Below are 18075 nucleotides of genomic sequence, written 5' to 3' on the forward strand. Positions count from 1 at the left end.
TTTCCCTACTCTAAACAATTCGACATGGCTTATTTAGTTCTCTCTTAAAACATTTCTGTTCTCTGGCGATTTATTATTCCCCATCTTATTCAAGTAAAATATAAGCCCAATCCCTTTTCTGCAAAGTTTTTTTCTAATGATCTAAGAGTTTTACAAGTGCTACTGTTTTTTAATGTCATCGTTTAGTTTTCCATAAAAGACCAGGATTCCACAATGTCAAAGAGGACCAACAATTAAAAAATCGGACGACACTGAAGAAGAATCTTGCTAATGAACTGGAAATAATAAGTTATTTACAACTACTTATAAAGGCATAAATGTTCTTGAAATTTAAAAAAATAATTGGAAAAATACTAAGTTGTAAGTAGAGAATGCTAGTAATATCTAGTCCCAATATGTAATTCTATTATATGAGATTATTTCTGTGTAATTCCCCAAGTTATGTACAATATCTTCAGGGTTCCACAGTCTTAGATCTTTCCACTAACTGTCGTAAGCAGAACTCAATATAAAAACTAATTCTAACACACTAGTCACCTCTCTTGTTGCTGAGATTTAAGTACTTCTTGAGAGGAACAAAAGTCGCTGACTCTCTTAGTTGCTAGTTCCTTTTCTGATCAAATTTTTCATCAGTTTACTAATGCAACAAACACTGCTCCCAAATGACAGAGAGGAAAATGCTCCGAGATCTATAGTATTCCACTAGTTTTAACTTGAATCATTCTATTGTTCATGTAAAGAGCTAAGGCTGTTACTAGGATTTCTTGTTTCTTGTCGCTCATGGGCCTTATCCTAAATTCTTTCCAATTCTATTTTGCAAATTCGGTTTATACTCAGAAAAATGAAATTAGCAACAAGCTTCATTCAGGACCCCTAAAATTATTTTTGTGATTATCATTTGGGTACATGATTACATGCATTGAATAGTTAAAAAAATTGTGACACTTTACAACCACTTTTGAAAATTGAATGTACTTTCAATTCACCTTCTTTCAAAATTAATGGAAAGGTGAATCTCTGAGCACAAACCATGAATCTTTTCCACACAGCTTATGCTTCCTTGTAGTGCAAAGAATATTAGGAGTTTATTCTTGATTCATCTGACATTTCACCCATTAACTCTTAAAATAAAGTGAACCTTGGGATCAGTCACACTTACGGTGTTGGTAAAGGTTGGCTTAATTGTGCAAATCTTACATCTATGTCTTAACTATCTACTTCTGTAAATTTTCTCTCTGGTCAGTGGACAGATTTTCTTCTAAATCCTGACTGGTTTCTTCCTGAAGTAAGATACTTAGTTTATGGTGAACAAATGGCACCGATCCACTTACTGCCTTAAAAGCAGGCATTAACATTGCAGATATCTGAAGTTAGATGAGGTTATCTCACCATAGGTAACTGCACTGGCTTCAACAAAACTGTGTTATTAAGATTTGTATAAAAAAATAGAGTTGTCTCATAAGAATTTTGCCTTAAAAATTATTTTCAAATACTGTTCATATGTTTATGACTCTCTAGTTTGGCTGCCTAGCAAGAAGGAAATAAAGACTTCAAGACTGGGTACGTCTACGCAGAAGTTTCCTTTGGTTTTTTTCCCCACAATATTAGTCTTAAAAATTACATATTTTTTAAAGTATATACCTTCTTTAAAGTATATACAGCCTTTATCTTGCTCACATATTTAGATCATGAGTTCAGCAGCACAATTGTTTAAGCACTATAACTTCTAAATTTGACAACTAAACTGAAACTGAAAACTCCTCTTGCACCTTGTGATCATATAATTTAACAGAATAAGCAGTGGATTAGGTACCTGTACACTTTGTAAACTGTCTGTTTCTGAATCAAATCTTTCTGCAATTTCATTTTGTATGCGGTCAACAGCATCAATCTCCTGTTCTTCAGCCTCTTCTTCTTCTTCAAATTCTTCTTCAAGTATAGATTCAATATCTTGATTTTCATTCTCATCTGCTTCCTCGGTGGCTTTGTAATGTTCCCTATTTGCTAAAGCCTATAAAGGTAAAACATTTTGTTGTTTCAAGTCTATGATATAGATGCTTTGAAGAAACAGGGTATTCTTGTCTCTTTTTTAATTAGAAAAATCACTAATTCAAAAAAACCTCATTTTGGGGTATCCTTTATCATAAGTAAAAATCTAGTAAATGCTAGAATCCTATTTCAGAAGGAAATACAGAGGTATTGCACAGTGCATACAGTGAAGCAGTGTCCCAAGAGTGCTTTAAAATCTGAGGTGTACACTGCGGTTTTGATAAGAGGAGTGGTTTTTTCAAACATAGTGTCGTAGTTTGGCAGGACTTTGTTATAAACAAACTTGTTTGCTGAATGTGTAGTTGTCAGAACTTCATGAGCAGTGAAGTAGTACATTAATGCATTTATAGACATACCATGTATTGAGTTTGGGCAGAAATCCTGGTACAGTCCTCTGCTGGATTAACCATGGATTTGACAGGGTACTTAAAACACATGCCTAATTGCAATTAGTGGGAGTACTCTGGTAGTCACATAAATTAGTTAAAGTAGATACATAAAACGCATTTGTATTTTGTTGAGCTGAAGCACATATTGAGAATTCTTTTAAAATTGTTTTCAGTGTTCATGAGACATTAGTTTCTAAAATAATTTACACATCATATCAAATGATTTTGAAAGTATAAGTTTCTAACAGTCTATAGCATTTTTACTATACTACATTGCTCTGAAAACTGTGGCAAAAAGCTCTAGAAATTTCTAAGATACGAATGCAAACTTTTCTCTTTAAAATATTTTTATTAGCTTGTTTTCATACCTCTTGTTTCTTTTGTTTTTGTTCTGCTAAAAGTTCTTCCCTTCTTCTAGCAATCCGCTCATCCTGTTAGTGAAGAAAAGATACAAGACGACAATGGTATTTGCTAATGAAAGCTCTGAGTATTGGTAATGTGACCTAGAATTAATGCTGTTCTTTCCACCCTAAAACTCTGTTTCTAGTTGATTTTCATGTTAAAAAATACCTGTGCAGCTTGAAATTTTGTAGCCTAGATACATCTCTTTACTAGGTGAAAATGTAAATGAATTCTACTAAAACTAACTTGGCAGCTTCTGAGATTCAGATTGGGGGTGGGAGGGAAAACCTGTGATTCTGATCACGCTGCAAATAATATATTTTTACTGGTAAGCTACAGAGTTTTTTAAACTTATAGGTGGATTCTGCCATTTGGCAAAGGGGTGGGTGAGCATAGTATTAAATGTGTGCTGTTCCCTGTGCCTGTTTAAACTGCCCAGATTTGACCAAGTCATAAGCTTTTAACATATAGTCCCCCATAATACCTGGCAGTTACATGCCAAATACCTGACGGCTAATTCCTAACTTGGAAGTAATATGCAGAAGCATTCTACTTAAGGCCAGTGGGGTTGATGGGGATTCAGCCTGTAACTGCTGTTCTTGCACGGTGCAGTGCTGTCACCCGAACTGAGATCAGAAAATCTGAGTATGTCAACATCACGCAGGCAGTAGCGCTGTTCTAGAACGCCGGGTTATCTCGGCCAGGGAAGAGGCCTGGATACCAGAGCGTTCTAAGCAGAGCAGTAAGAAACTCTGCAGAGACTAATTTTCTCTACGCTTGGGATTGAACTCCGGTGTTCCTGAATGATGCAGCACTGCAGGGGTACTTGCTGCCCTCATTATCCTCCTGCCAACTTCTTTCAGTGGAGAAGGAAACTCGGGTAGTGTTCAGCTGAGCTGTCTGCTTTTCCCAGACTCTCTGTATGTCCTCCAGCTTTGGTAACAAAAGAAGGGAGAACAGTATGCCCAGCAATGCTGCATTCTCACAGCACCATCTGACTTGCTCACCAACTGGATGCTATGGAAGAATACTCAGTGTGTAACAAAAAAATAAACTGCAACACTCATAAGGAAAAATATCTAATCACTGCTACTCCGGAAATCCTGATTCTGTCTTTCCTTACTTCTTAATGCCTTTATCAATTTGTATCATTTTGTGTGTATGTTTTAAATATGAACCTGTTACTTTCCTTTGTCATCAGGAGCCATGCTGATGCCTACACTTTCATATGAAGTTTGGATCCTAGGATCCATAGCACAGGTATTTACCACATGAGTTAGCAGGGTAACTGCTTACCGGGTGAGCTTAGTACAGCAATGCAGGCTGGTCGCTAGAATGTACCTTTTCCAGAAGGATTCCCAGCTTGCATGAGGAAAGACTAAACTGAAAAAATACTTTAAGTCTTCTAGGTTATATGCATTCTCAGAGCCAAGCTCTGGCATGAGAAGTTCAGAAAGCTCCCTGGTAGTATATGAGCCTTGACCCTAACTGGACAGCTGTGTCAGCTGCTCTGTAGGAACGTACACTCAGACCGTTTTTGATCGTACATGTGAAGTTTTTAACTCACTTTTATAGGAAGTTAGGAACCTTGAATATATTACATATGCCGACTGTAAATGTCTGCGTAGAGGTTTCAGGTTACTGGAAGTAACCTGTGACCTGTTCAGCAGCAGCCATAGCTTTGTTCAAATGGGAGACGGTGCAGCTGCAACAGCACCGAGAACGTGGCTCAGTGCCGCTGCATTTCTGTGCAGAGCATCTTAGTTGGAAACACAGACACACACACCATGCAGGACCTGTGAAGTCAGCCTGTGGGAGGTGCAGATCAACTCAACAGCCCGTGCTCAGGGAATTCGCGATGCAACAGCAATACCACGCTTGAGCTGTATTTGATTTTTTATGGCCATAGTCGCACTCTCCATCTAGTTGCCTTTTGTCCAGGACTTTCCAGATGTCTGGCATTCTGTCAGACACTTTTGGTGGGCTGCAAGATGCTTAAACTGTGTCAATTAACTGCACAAAGGAGGAAAGGAGCCCTACATTCTTTTTGGTTCCTATGGTACATCTAGGAATACTGTGAATGTGGAGGGCTGTGTCTCCCAGCTTCAATATCTGTTTTTCTGTGTGCTCTTCACTGTTCTGAGAGTTTTAGAATCTGTGTTCAGTCAGACCTGTGCTACTGAAATTACAAAAAAGCGGACAGGACTGAAAACTTACCCTCATTTTTGCTTTCAAATCTTTCAGTTTCTTTTTATTTTCCATTTTTTTGTGCTGTCTTTCTTTCCATTTTTTCAGACGTGGAGGAAAAAGACGGTCAAGAATGTCACTTTCTTCTACTTGAATATAAACTGCAACATCAGGACAGAGCCCTCGTTCTGACAAATAGCGGGCTTCATCTAAAGTACGAGGGAAACCATCCAGTATAAATCCTGTGGACCTAATTGGAAAATAAGATATTTATCGTTCACAACACAAAGTGCCACGCAGGGAAAATGCAATTAATTTGGAAAAAAAAAGTTAAACTCTCTTATTAAATGTGTATGTTAACACTAAAACACTTTCAGGTATTATCTTTTGACAATGTAAAACTGATACTTCACTACTTTAATTGGTGTACTAACAAATGTGTTAGAAATGGAAACCGAATGGTCAAGCTGCCAGCAGCTATGACCTGGATGGAAATGGATGGAATAGAGGGGACACGGAAAAAGGGATTTTCCCTCCTGAAATTACATCCTAAAAAGCCAGTCTGCTTTCTAGGAGTCCATGATCTTATTTATTTATGCAACAATAATCCACATTTAACAGAGTGTATGGATGTCCTTTCTGAGACGAAAGGAAGTCTGTGGTAGATAGTGGAGTGCAGATTCTGATGAATTCACAAGATAACCCGATTCCGTGTTATTTTGGAGACCATTGGTACTCTGTCTTTGCTCTTCACACAATACTTACAATATATGGAAACAAATAGTTGCAGCTGGATTCCAGCTCTCCATCTTTATTAATTACAAGAAAATGTAAAAGGTTTATTTACATGTCTACCCTGTAAGCCCATGAAACCACCCTGCAATCAAATTCAAGTGCACCAAGTGCTTTTGTCCAGTCCTGTGTAGAGGCGCATAAAACATTATGTTACTGTCAAAATATCAATCAAAATAGAGCAAAAAACCCAAGACTGAGAAGTAGGTCATGACTCCTAAGAAGCACAAGAGCACTGAAGTAATCTCTGCAATAGTTATTTGTAATCGTGGACACACTGGATGATATACTTCCTAAGATTAATTAAAGAAAGGGAGAATCCAATTACAGTTACCGGAATGGCTCGCTCTTCCACCAGTCAAGAACGATGTTATCAAGGACTTCCGGAGGCAGTGCCTGATTATCCATTAGATTGGCTTTTATTGCTTCTTCCTCATCGGTTAACTCCACTTCCTTTATATACAGAAAATCCACAAAAAAGGAAAAAGGAAAAAAAAAAGAAAGAAAAAATATTTACCTGACACAATTTATTTTTTTCTTACTAAGTAAGGTACTGTCCTAGTTCGAATTAAACCACATTTCACTGTATCACATTATACATTTTGGGTTATTTTCCACATGCTTTGGGTTGGGTAATTCCCTAGAGTTGGGGCAATTGCTGCTGTATGAATTCAGTGAAACCTAAATCCAAGCACAAATGTGAAGTATTTAATTACACATATGTTCAATTCAGAGAATAGAAACTGAATTGATTACCATTTCTCCTAACTGCCTACAAGGAGTTTTCCACTTAGTTATACCTGTTCTCATGATGGAAGACTCTGCTCTACATCAGAATATTTTTTTTACTTCTTAAAAGCAACTTCTATCTTTTGAGGCAATTTGAAGAAAGATGTCGAAGGAAGATGTGTAAGATTACTGGATAAAGGCTCATGACCAGAAATCAGAAAGAGCGTTATTCCACAAAGCAGCAGTAGCATTAATGACTAGTCAAATGCAGAGCATTCAAATACCAAATCTAGCTATTAAATTCTTGTGGAAAAACATGGTTTTTCAGAATATGTAACAGATTGATATGGCTGAGGATGCACTTCTCATAGAATGGCTTCCTTACACAAACTGCAGTAAAAAAGAATGAAAAGGGGGTATAGATCGGTGATGCTGGATTAGTTCACATCAGTCACAATATTGAAATACATGTTTTTACAAGCCACAGCTCTAATGCAGTGTGTGTGTGAGAGTAATATTTTCTCTAGATGCCTGACACAGTGTGTACATATTAAAAGATAGTAGTATGGCATAACAGATACCTAAGGCGACGAAGTGGTAGCCAGATCTGTAACACAAAGGCATCTTGAAAGAAATGTGCAAAGTGGGAGAAAACAGTAAAACCCAAATAATAAAGTATCACTGACATCACCGCTGCAGGTGAACTGTTGAAATGGCAATTGTATTTGATAAAAAAAACACCAAAACAAAACAAAACAGAAAACAAACATGCAATCTTTCTGCTAAACTTCCCAGACTGGATGGTATGTTTTGTTTGCCCTTAGTATCTTTGCTTTGAATATTATAGCTGACATTTACCTTAAGCTTTGATAGATATGCTTATAGTGTCTTGTGCCAAAGTGAAAGAGAATGATACAAATGAAAGTCAATGAAATTATTTTGGAGAGGTAGTGGGTCAGTGAAAACCAGGATAGTCGCATGCTTTGCTGGTAGCCATACTCAGAGAGATGTTTAGGCAGTCCATAACCTTCTCCTGTAGAGTTTTGTGCGTGGCCCAATTAACTGTTTTCTAAGCTGAACTGCAATTGCATCAGCTGCACTTTGGTCATGCCACCAGATAAAGCACTTTAGAATAAGTGTGAGAAGAAATACTGATGTAGAAGAAGATTTTTTACTAGCAGACACAAAGATGATGAGGAAAAAGTACTAACTGTGCCTTTGTGTAAGACAGGTATTGATGCCAAAAAAAGCTGAGTAAGAGCCCAAACGTCACCATCAGTGCCAGGAACACTTGCCCTATTTTTGACCAAGTAGTAAACTGACTTACCAAGAGAACCTCCTCTTAGATTTGACTGATGAAAACATCAATTTTTGTTTCGACATCCATGATTTTCCTTCTGCATGGAAGCATTTGCTTTCAATATTACCTATTCTTTTACTATTTCATCAGTTATCAGGGACCTCCCCTGCTTTTCAAGACAATAGAGAGTGGCCTTGAATGCACCTTTGGCAGCTTCCTCAGCACCTCTGAATGCACCCCATTGACTTGTTTATGTCCAGATTACATCACTGATCCCAAATTTGATGCTGTCCTGCTGTGAGTGGTACCACTTTTTACTCATGCTCTCCTGTTAGGCACGGAGATCTAGAAGGCCAGCCTAGATGGTACTTGTAAAGACGACGGTAAAGAAGGCATTGAACATCTCAGCCTTTTCGGCGTCTTTCAACAAAAAGTCACCTGCCCCTCTCAGTGGCAGGCTCATCCTTTTAAGTCTTCCTTCTACTACTGTTCTGTAGAAATTCTTCTTGTTACCCTTCAGATCCCTCACTAGTTTCCACTTCCCTTGAGCGCTCGTCTTCCTAACAGTGTCCCCGGATGCTGTTTCAGCAGCCGGCCTCCTGTCCTGCACGCTTCCTCAGATCTTGTGCTAGGAAGTATTTGAAGGTCTTTGATGACTTGAAGGAACACAGCAGGTATCAGGAGCACAGAAAAAAAAGTCTCTTGGAGTATGATGCAGAAACTTTGTTCTTCCTGGAGCTTTGAGAGTTTGTACTGCCTAGGAAGTAGATTTTCTATTTCTTTGTACGGTGCATTTTTTGAAAGGTTTGTATACTGTGTACCTGTGTTTTGACTTCTCCACACAATAAAGGCTTTTATAATATCCACTGCTGTCTAAAGAAGAATTAACTTGCGTTGAATCCTTGTCTGTTTTTCCCAATTTGTCACTGTCTAATAAAAAACCCCACTCTCTCCTGATAATGTAGAAGTTTACTCTTCAGGGAAATCACACCCTGAAAGAGATGGGTTTTAAAATGTGTATTTATAAAAATTCTGAACCAGTATTCAATCTGATTAACAAAAAGAACTGATTTTCTGAAAACCATCATTCGTGAATTATTTATCATGAATAGCCAGCTATTTGAAACAGGTTTTTACTACAAGATATATTTTATTCTACCTAAGAGGGGTTTTTTTGGTTTGAAACTGCAAACAGGCAAAGACAACTCTACAATCCAGATTACAAAACCTGCTCTATTAAAAAAAATCCTAGTATACTCTGTTATGGACACTGAAATATTTCAGATTTTTTGACAAGGGTTGCTCAGACTGAAGTACTGGTAGAGGCATTTTATTCTTCTGCCCCAAGAAAGTGCAGAGGGCACTGGTGGTGAACATTTCCACATTCCTGTGCAGCTGGAACACATGCACCTGACTGAACCTGCACATTATAAATACTTAGAGGAAACCATACCTTCCCATTATTATTCTGACCCTTTTTTTCTTTTTCCTCAGTTTGTCTTCCTTTGCCCCATTTTCTATCTATCTCTATTATTTCGAAAAAACCCTACACATAATTCCTGGAAATATTTTGAAGGATGTATGTGGCATTCATTAGCAAGTGCTGTCAAGAACTATTATTTCCAAATTTCATCAAGTAAACAACATAAGTGATTTTTATCAAGGTAGAATTTTATAGGAAATTACTATTCATGTCTGAAAATGGTTATTTTGATTATGGACATAAAAAAGATCAGATTATAACCTGTTTGCTTTGTTCAGTTGCAGTTTTAGTCGTGTGCTGAGCAAAGTCTTCTAGTTCCTGTGATAGAATTGGCATTTTATTGTCATCTTCTTCAGGTTCTTCATCCAAATAGGGCGCAACTTTCACTTTAGTTTTGGGTAAGATCAATTCCTGTAGATATTCTTCAAACTGAATATGGAAAATGCCTAATTTGTCTGCTATCTGTCGTGCACAAGTCGTTTTACCTGCTCCGTGAGTCCCAAGTAAGCACACCCGTAAAGGAGGAGCCTATAGGAAAAAATGGGAATCTTTTGTAAGAATTTATAGAGCCTACAGTGCACCACCTACTGTTTTTCACTTCCAAAATATCTTTATAAAAACTGCATCAAAAACAGTCATATAATTTTGCATTTTTATTTTTCCAAGCTTTCTATTGCTGATCCAAACAGACTGAATGAAATCACTACCACAGTTAATGCCAGTAGGTAAACATGAAACTTCATTAGAGAACTGTGGTAAAGCTTCCCTTCTTATACCCTTCTTCCACTTACAAAAAAAAAGACTTAAAGATAGTAAAAACACTCCAATATATGTGATTTATTAATCATATCCTGTGATTATTGTAAGCCTTTATAATCTTCGTCTCTTTTCTGTTTTTTTTTGCATCATTAATTCAATGTGTTAATCTAAGCGTACACTAAAAAGTCATTAGGGAAACGGTGTTTTATTTGTTTCAAAGACTTGGCTGATATATTTATTAGTTCCTATAAAAACCCAGCAATAATAACCAATTATAAATGGGAATGGAAAATAATGATTTCAATCTGTTATCATCTGCTTTAAACGATTCTGAAGATTCTCACTTGTATTGGTTCATTGTGAGCCACGTACTCCTCAGGGTCCTTCAAAAATTTATCTCTGTTCTCAGAAGATGAAAAGAAATAAATCTTTTCTCGATATTTAGCTGCATGTTCATAGAGTCCTGGGTAAAGAACAAAGTTCTCTTTCAAACTGACTGGACAAAAGTGTTTTGTGTCTCCCATCTGCCTTCTCTTTTCCTTAGTTTTTTCTTCATCCTGAAAATATTATGAAAATTTTCAAAAGTTGAAGTTCACTTAGATTAAGTAGATCAAGTACTGTCAAATACATCAGCTGAGCGTTGAATGACAGCAGTATCCTCAAGACAGTTTGTAAAGTGAATATAAATCTATGAAAATACACACTTTTAATATTCATCAGAAGACAAACTGTCCAATATAGTGAGTGAAATGTGACCATTTTAAATTCAAAATGATAATACCATAGTTAGCTGTTGAAGACCAAAATTAGGCTGGAAGTATCTATGATAAAATCTTTCTCCTGCTGTGTTCTTGAAATTCAGTTTTTCTGTTGCCTCTAAATGTGCAGAATAGACCTCTACAGAAAAGGTAACGAGAGCTAGTATTATGAAGCCAGATTACTTACCCAACAAAATTAATTTCTAAAAAATCTACTCAATACTGCTCCAGTACAGTATACAGCTATCCTGTACTGTTAAATTTGGGGATGGAAATCTTCCAAGCTAGGATGAAAATAAAATAAAGGTGAAGATAGACCTTTAATTTCATTAGAGTGGGTGTTTGAAAATTATCAACAGCTGAGATAAAACAGAGGATTGCACATTAGGACTCTGCATCTTCTGATGTTTACCTAATGGCTCACAGAACCAGTATTAGTTGACAGAAACCAAAGTTCACATTTGTTTCTTTAATAAAACCCCTTTTGGTCATCTGGCAAAACTGGGTATGTTCATTCTCTCTATTAGCATGGGGTATTTATGCTTCTCGCTGGAGTAAAGCTATTATCAGCCAGAACACAGGAATATAGTGAAAGTTTCTGGAAGTATATGCTGATATTTACTCTGTAAGAAGGCTGAAACTGGATCATACACAATCAGGTGCAAAATCTGACTTGTCTCAGGTTATGTTCAAACTGAAAGTAAATGAGTTAAAATAAACGCATAAATAGACAAGGCTAGCATGCTTACTTCTTCATCTTCATTTTCCTCTTCTTCAGCTTCCTCTTCTTCAGCTTCCCCTTCAGCAGACAGGTCTTCTGCTTCATCATCCAAGTCTTCAGCAGATAATTCCCAACCACGATATTTAAAAGGCTCTGAAAAGGTTAATTTTTTCTGTTTCAATATTTTTAATCTGGCTATACCAGAATTTTTTTTTTTTTGTCCATAAAAGTAAGCACATATGTGAAAGTAAATCATGCCAACTGTATATTGCACTTCTCCAGCTCAGAGAAGAAAATGTTCTTCCCAGAGGCAGGAATTAATATATTGCTTCCTCCAGAAACGGAAGTTCTACTGGTCATTTTTTGGTTGAAGTAAATTGATGTTTTCAACGGGAACTTGTAGAACAAAAGTATTATACAAACACAAGGAGATAGTGCCACTCCTGTGTGCAACAGGTTTTTTCCTATTGCTCTTCGAGGAAAATCATCAGTCAAATTTTATTTGGTTTTATGAAGCTAGCACAATACTTGTTTTGGTTAATAAAATACTTGCATTGTGGTAATTATAGCAAAAAAAGTACTATTAATATTATCTATCCAGTACTTAAAATTGTTAGAGGTTTGAGCATGCAAGTGAAGAAATGCAATTTGCCAAAAAAAGATACCAATACTGTAAAAATCCAGTAAAACCCACAATATCTGTGCAGGTGGGTGCATCAGATTATTACACACACTGAAAGCCTTGATGATGTCAGTGAATATTGTACGCTAGTGACCTTTGTTATCTGTCCGTTTCTCAAACCAGCACTCTGACCTGAACAGATAAAGTGAGTAACTGGGGAAATGCACTGTCAGAATGTTGAGGGAGCTATTATGAACGTATTTGTATAGCCATACATATATTTTAAAATATATATAGATTCCCCCCAGTGTCCTAAAGGCTGCTAGTATCCTTTCCAGCCCTCCCAGAGAACACAGCATGGCCCGTTCCCACTTCATGTGAGTAACACAGAACTGGCTGTGACCTCGCGCTCGAGTATATTCATCTCACAGGCTCTCCAAAAATCCCTCCCAGGAGGTTAAGTGTGCATCACACAAACAGCATCACTTACTTTCCATAACCAGCATGGTTTGGTTAAGCAGACTTTCTGGAGTTTGCTCAGCAACCTCTAAAACAACCATCTGAACTAGAGATGACTGCTTGATTTCTGACTCCACGGTTTGCCAGTCGTCCATGAAAAGATCAATCTTACTTCTAATTTCTTCCATTTCTGGTATATCTGGAAAATCATCCTCTGCAAACTCAGGTAGTACGATTTCTGAAAATCAAATAGGATGTGGAAAGCAATGCTCTTCTAAAATGTTCTGCATTTAAAAATTATCATTATGCTTTGGGATTTTTTTTATTTAACTCAAATATAGTGGCTTTTTAAAATTTCATTTTGCTTCATTCCTCCCCCCCACCCCATAATTATGAATTATTATATTACTAGTTTACAAAGAGACTTTGAAAATGCCAAATTCATTACGATGATACCCTTCTCCAGGAAAACAAACAAGGTCAAATTATTAAACCGAGTTTGTATATGGTTATTTAAATCAGCACACAAATAAATACAATGACTGTTTCTGCAAAGAAATAGAAGAATTGTAAATTAATTTTAAAATCATGATTTAAGGATGAACAGTATTTGACAGGGTATGCCTATGGTCGTGCCTCATACGGAACATGCCAGTATGGGAAGAAATAAAGAGCAGGAAAACTAGCGTACGCTGCAAAGAAGCAACTTCATGTTCTGCCCTGACTGAGGTTCAGTTACTGAAGCTGTTGTGGAGAGTTCAGGTTGCATGTCAGGTATTTGTTCTTTTTCAAGTGGAATATGTTCTCTTTACATTAATAGAAATATAACACATAGTAGTAGGTGTTTTTCCTCTTCAGCATGTCAATATACAGATGTTAAGGAATTAAACCAAAATACTCAAATAACTCAAATAAATGCAGTCAAATATATAAGATCAACACAGCAAAATTTCAGAGAAAATAGAAGATTTAGGAGAGAAAGGAGAAAGAAGGGACTAACCAGAGGAGTCCACTTCAGTGTAAATATCAGAGCTATAAAGTGTGGTATCAAAGACTGAAATCCTAAACTGGTAAAGGCACAGCAGTGAGCTAAAACACTAAACCACGCAGTATAAGGGTTCTTAAACAAATTACAAGCGATGCCTCTAACCATAATTAACAAATGAGGCAAAACAGATGCACAGGGATTATGAGCCACCTTTTAAAACTGATCTGTAATGGGAATGTCTCGATTCCGGGATACCTAACGTTTAATCTTTGCAGAGATGCTGAACATAGTTCTGCCAGTTATATGAAAAAGAAACCGTGGGTGTTAAACAGCTTGAAATTTAGATCTTTTTGTTCAGAGAACTGGAATGTTTCCATTTCACAACCAAGCCTGCAACAGAATTGAAAGAGGAACTTAATTTCTTCTGACTTTCAAGCCTCATTTGTGTGATTTAACCACTAAATCCGCCCTCTTAAGAGTCATGAATGTATCCTTCCCATTGTGCATTGTCATAAACGCACAGAGAATTATTGAGAGGTTATTTGTTACTTATTCAGAAACAATTTGGTCATACATGTTCAACTGGAAATTAAAGTTTACAGCATATAATGGCATAAATTGTGCACTATATATGCATTAAGAAGATACTGAATATCATAAAACAATTGGCACCAATTTCAAAGAAAAGTTATTTTTCTCCTAATTGATAATAACTTAAAAAACCCCAAACCAAATAATACTTGAAACATCTACTTGTTCTTCTTCAATCCTAGAAGTTGTTTTCAAATCCTAAGAACTCCCATTTAGACTAAGTTATATTTTGGCTCCTCCCAGTGAAGTGGGTCAACATGCTAAAATTACTATGACAACACATTGTCCTGGAAGAATTGGATATTGCCTCTCTTTATCATACTGAGTGTAGGGAGAACATGATGGTGTTGAAGGCTGAAGGTCCTCCCTAAAAATAGAGGAGTCACATCATACTTGAAAGTCAGTGTGTCATTCACAGGATTCTCAGGAACAGCTTCTCTCGCACTGTTGGCAAAGCCCCTGGAAGCAGCAGCAGCCTAGGCTGACCCTGTTCTTGGAGCATCGCTTTGTGTGCTGTTCCCTCTGCACTTCCTCAATACACACTTTGAGAGATCTTAAGGAAACACTTATTTTTGCAGACAAAGGCATGTTATACCTATGACCTGTAGACCCCAAAAACCGGTGCTGTGAAGCAATACAGATGTATGTATGTGTGGAGTCATTCTAAGAAGTACCAACAATGAGATGTGGAAGTGTCACCTGTTTCTCTGGAGGCTAGAAGTCATTAGCAGTTATACAAGGACAAGGACTGTGGATGGAAATCCCATCTGCCAGACAATACACCCTAGGACAAGGGGTATATAACTGATGATCGTAATAGTGATACAAATATGAATGAATAAATAAATGAAATTAAAAAAAAATTATTATCACAGCTTCCCTCTGTGGATACTTGGACTGAGAAACTCTCATAAAAATTTTGGTTTTAATGAAGTCATGTCTGCATACAATGAAGTATTTAGTGAGTGAGGGAAAGAAAATACTTTAATCTCTTAAATTACATTGTGCAGAAATTTGTAATGTGCTTTGTTTAAGATCAGAGAAGTCCAAGCCTGTCTCCAATGTTTAAGATCGGAGAAGTCCAAGCCTGTCTCCAAAGGACTGTCTCATGAAAAGTAAACCAAAGTTAGAGATTGAAAGGATGCATTAATACAAACAAGAAATTCACAGGTACTACTCATGTAGTCATGTGTTGTCATATTTCATGAGCAAAATAACAAAGGGATGGCCGCTTCCACTGCCATCCATTTTGCTGAAAAAGCCAGAGGAAATTAAAAACTTTTGATTTACACATTGACGGAAAAAAGATACCTATTAGTTCCTAGGGCTGCAGTTAGTATCCATCTAGGCATTGTTAGCCCCCGAAAGTCCTGAGACAAAGGTTTGTCTCAGCCAGAAGATACAGAGGTGCCTCGATGACACCATCACTACCTTGTCCCTATGAAATGATGAACAGTCTCGGGCAGCAGCAATGTGGTGGTGCTGCTGCTATGCCCATTTTCTGCACTCATAATTTTCAACCCTGATTTTCTTCTTTTTCTTAGAATTCTCCTTTTGTGTTCTGTTTAATAAGTCTGGTAGCAGTGCCTTCAGCTAACAGACAGAAAAGCAGTTGAGAGCAATGACTTAAATGGTCTGATGTTACTAGAAGATTGCTGGGACTTACAGTGTGTGCCGTGTTTGTCTCTTGCCAGAAATGAAGATGCAAGAAAGAGCTTGAACAGTGGACGGAGTGATTTTCTACTTGGTTATAATTTTCCCCTCCTCTTTTTCTTTCTGTCTCATTTGAGTTTGAAAGACCATGAACAGATTTTTACAGAAGGAACAACTGGTGCAGTCTATTCCAAAGACGTTTTACTGAGTCTTACAAAAAAGGACCATTAGTACTATTTTTCCTTATGTGACACAGAAAAAGGAGAGGTATTACTAAAGCCTTGTATAACGCCTTGTTTGTTACAAGCTTTGATCATTTTCTTAAGAATACAAACCCCAAAAAACATTTTTATGATTTATGCGTTTTATGGTTACTTCCTGGGATTAAGCAGGCCAATGTGAAATGGCAGCGTTGTGACGTTCATTTTGAGTTTGCCCCAACCTGAAAAATCCAAACAATTTTTCTGGCTCATGAAGAGTTACACTGCCCTGTTACCGTTTTGTTCTTTCATCGATCAAATTCAAAAAAATGCAGGGTTTCAAATACATGCCTCCTTTTCACATCCCTTCATGGTTCACCAAGTTGACTCCTGGCTAGCTGGCTGCTTGTTGTGCCTATTTCTACAACCCTTAATTCCATATATGAAGCCAGGCACTGAAAGGTTTTGGGCACTGCCACGTGTGTATCTCCTTAGGGGTCTCTATCTTAATGCGTAGTTCTCTAGAAATACAGTAAATTTCTAGACTCTCAGGTGCTTTTAAGAACTTTCTTCTTCCACTTTTATTCTCTCAATACCCTCATTTACCTCTAAGTATATGTGATAAACTGAGATTTGACATAAGTCAGGCCCTCTGTGGCAATTCATATGCTGGCTCAGGGACCTGAGGGCACCCCTGGGCTTGGCTGTCCCTGCTCAGGCCCCAGGGGCTCCCCCCACCTGCCCAGGACCCCATGTTGGCTCCCCAGGGCCATCAGCCCCTGCCCCAGCAATGCTGCAGCAACCCCAGTCTCCAGCTCCCCACAGCTCTGCCCAGCCATGGGCTCTGTGAGCTCTTGCATTTCCCCTCTTTTTTTTTTTTTTTCACAGCTTTGAACAACACAGCTATAAGGCTGACACCTCGGTGGCTAACCTTCTCTCTGTTTGAATGATTATTAGTCTAAACACACACCAAAAGTGCAAAAGGGCACATCATTAAGCAGAAACAGCTTGCGCATCTCAAATAGTCTGATCTTGAATTAGAAATTATCTTTTTCCTGAAAATGTTTATAAATATTTGCATTTTTCTAAACTACGAATTCATTCTATATACGTCATTACATTATCTATCCCCTGCAATGACATTTCTGTCTCTTGCCGTGGTTCTAAATAGGAACACGAAAATACCTTTCTTTTTATCTACGTTAAAAGTTGTTGGGTAAATGGCACAAGTAATTATCTTGCATTCTGCAGCGATGTATTCCAAATGAGACAGAGATGCAGCCAGCTACAACCTGCTTACATTTGGGCAGCTCTAATGCATTATGTAATGATGATTCCACTAGGAACACAGATTTTAAGCAAATAAGCGAAGGATACATTAATAACTAGGTTACGCTAACTGCTTTTTGCACGTGTTATCCCTGGCACCTTGACAGTGTCCAAGTCACACGTGCTGCCTTGTGAACCACAGCCCTATTCAAAGCGACCGTGTGGAAGATGGTAACGTGTGCTGTCTGGATCTAGCCTTCCACAGACCGTCTTTTATTGTCCTGCCCTTAAAAAAACCTCTCAGCTCTGAGTTGGTTGTGACACTTTGAAGATGTACAGGCAGAATAATGGATTTAAATGAATATTTTACTTCATCTGAGACGGAATATTGAACATGGTAACAAATCCACTCACAGAGTGCTTCCCATACGAACCCCCCTAATCTCAGAAACTCTTGCAAGTCATGTTACACCTCTCCTGATAGGCCGTATTTAGCAAATGATGGACCAGCACGTGCTCCAGCTTTGATTCTTCACTCTAGGCACGTAATTCCACCAGATTACCTCTATATGAGGGTTTTCTTGCTTAAGGAAACTTATCTAGCAGCAATTATTTCACGCTTATGGAGCTTTAAAATAGATTACACAGGCCTAAATGAACTGGAGAAACCTTCCCCTGGAAAGAGGGGAGAAGTAACCAATGAAAAAAGGATTACATTTGTAGG

At 37.6% G+C, this 18075-nt stretch overlaps 1 protein-coding gene across 1 annotated transcript in view; it reads right to left on the reverse strand.

Annotated features, from left to right (window-relative positions):
• AK9 (adenylate kinase 9) overlaps positions 1 to 18075 on the reverse strand; it is a gene marked incomplete at its 3' end in the record, with an annotated part of 63453 nt that overhangs the window by 13937 nt on the left and 31441 nt on the right. The window contains exons 18-24 of the mRNA XM_010142739.1: positions 12682 to 12888; positions 11598 to 11722; positions 9593 to 9859; positions 6154 to 6272; positions 5058 to 5277; positions 2807 to 2869; positions 1814 to 2011 (exon numbers count right to left, since the gene is read on the reverse strand). Coding sequence (XP_010141041.1) covers positions 1814 to 2011; positions 2807 to 2869; positions 5058 to 5277; positions 6154 to 6272; positions 9593 to 9859; positions 11598 to 11722; positions 12682 to 12888 — 1199 coding nt within the window. The remainder of the gene's footprint in view (positions 1 to 1813; positions 2012 to 2806; positions 2870 to 5057; positions 5278 to 6153; positions 6273 to 9592; positions 9860 to 11597; positions 11723 to 12681; positions 12889 to 18075) is intronic.

The sequence above is a fragment of the Buceros rhinoceros genome, unplaced genomic scaffold, assembly GCF_000710305.1.
Source record: "Buceros rhinoceros silvestris isolate BGI_N320 unplaced genomic scaffold, ASM71030v1 scaffold7709, whole genome shotgun sequence".
In the NCBI taxonomy this organism is placed as follows: Eukaryota; Metazoa; Chordata; class Aves; order Bucerotiformes; family Bucerotidae; genus Buceros; species Buceros rhinoceros.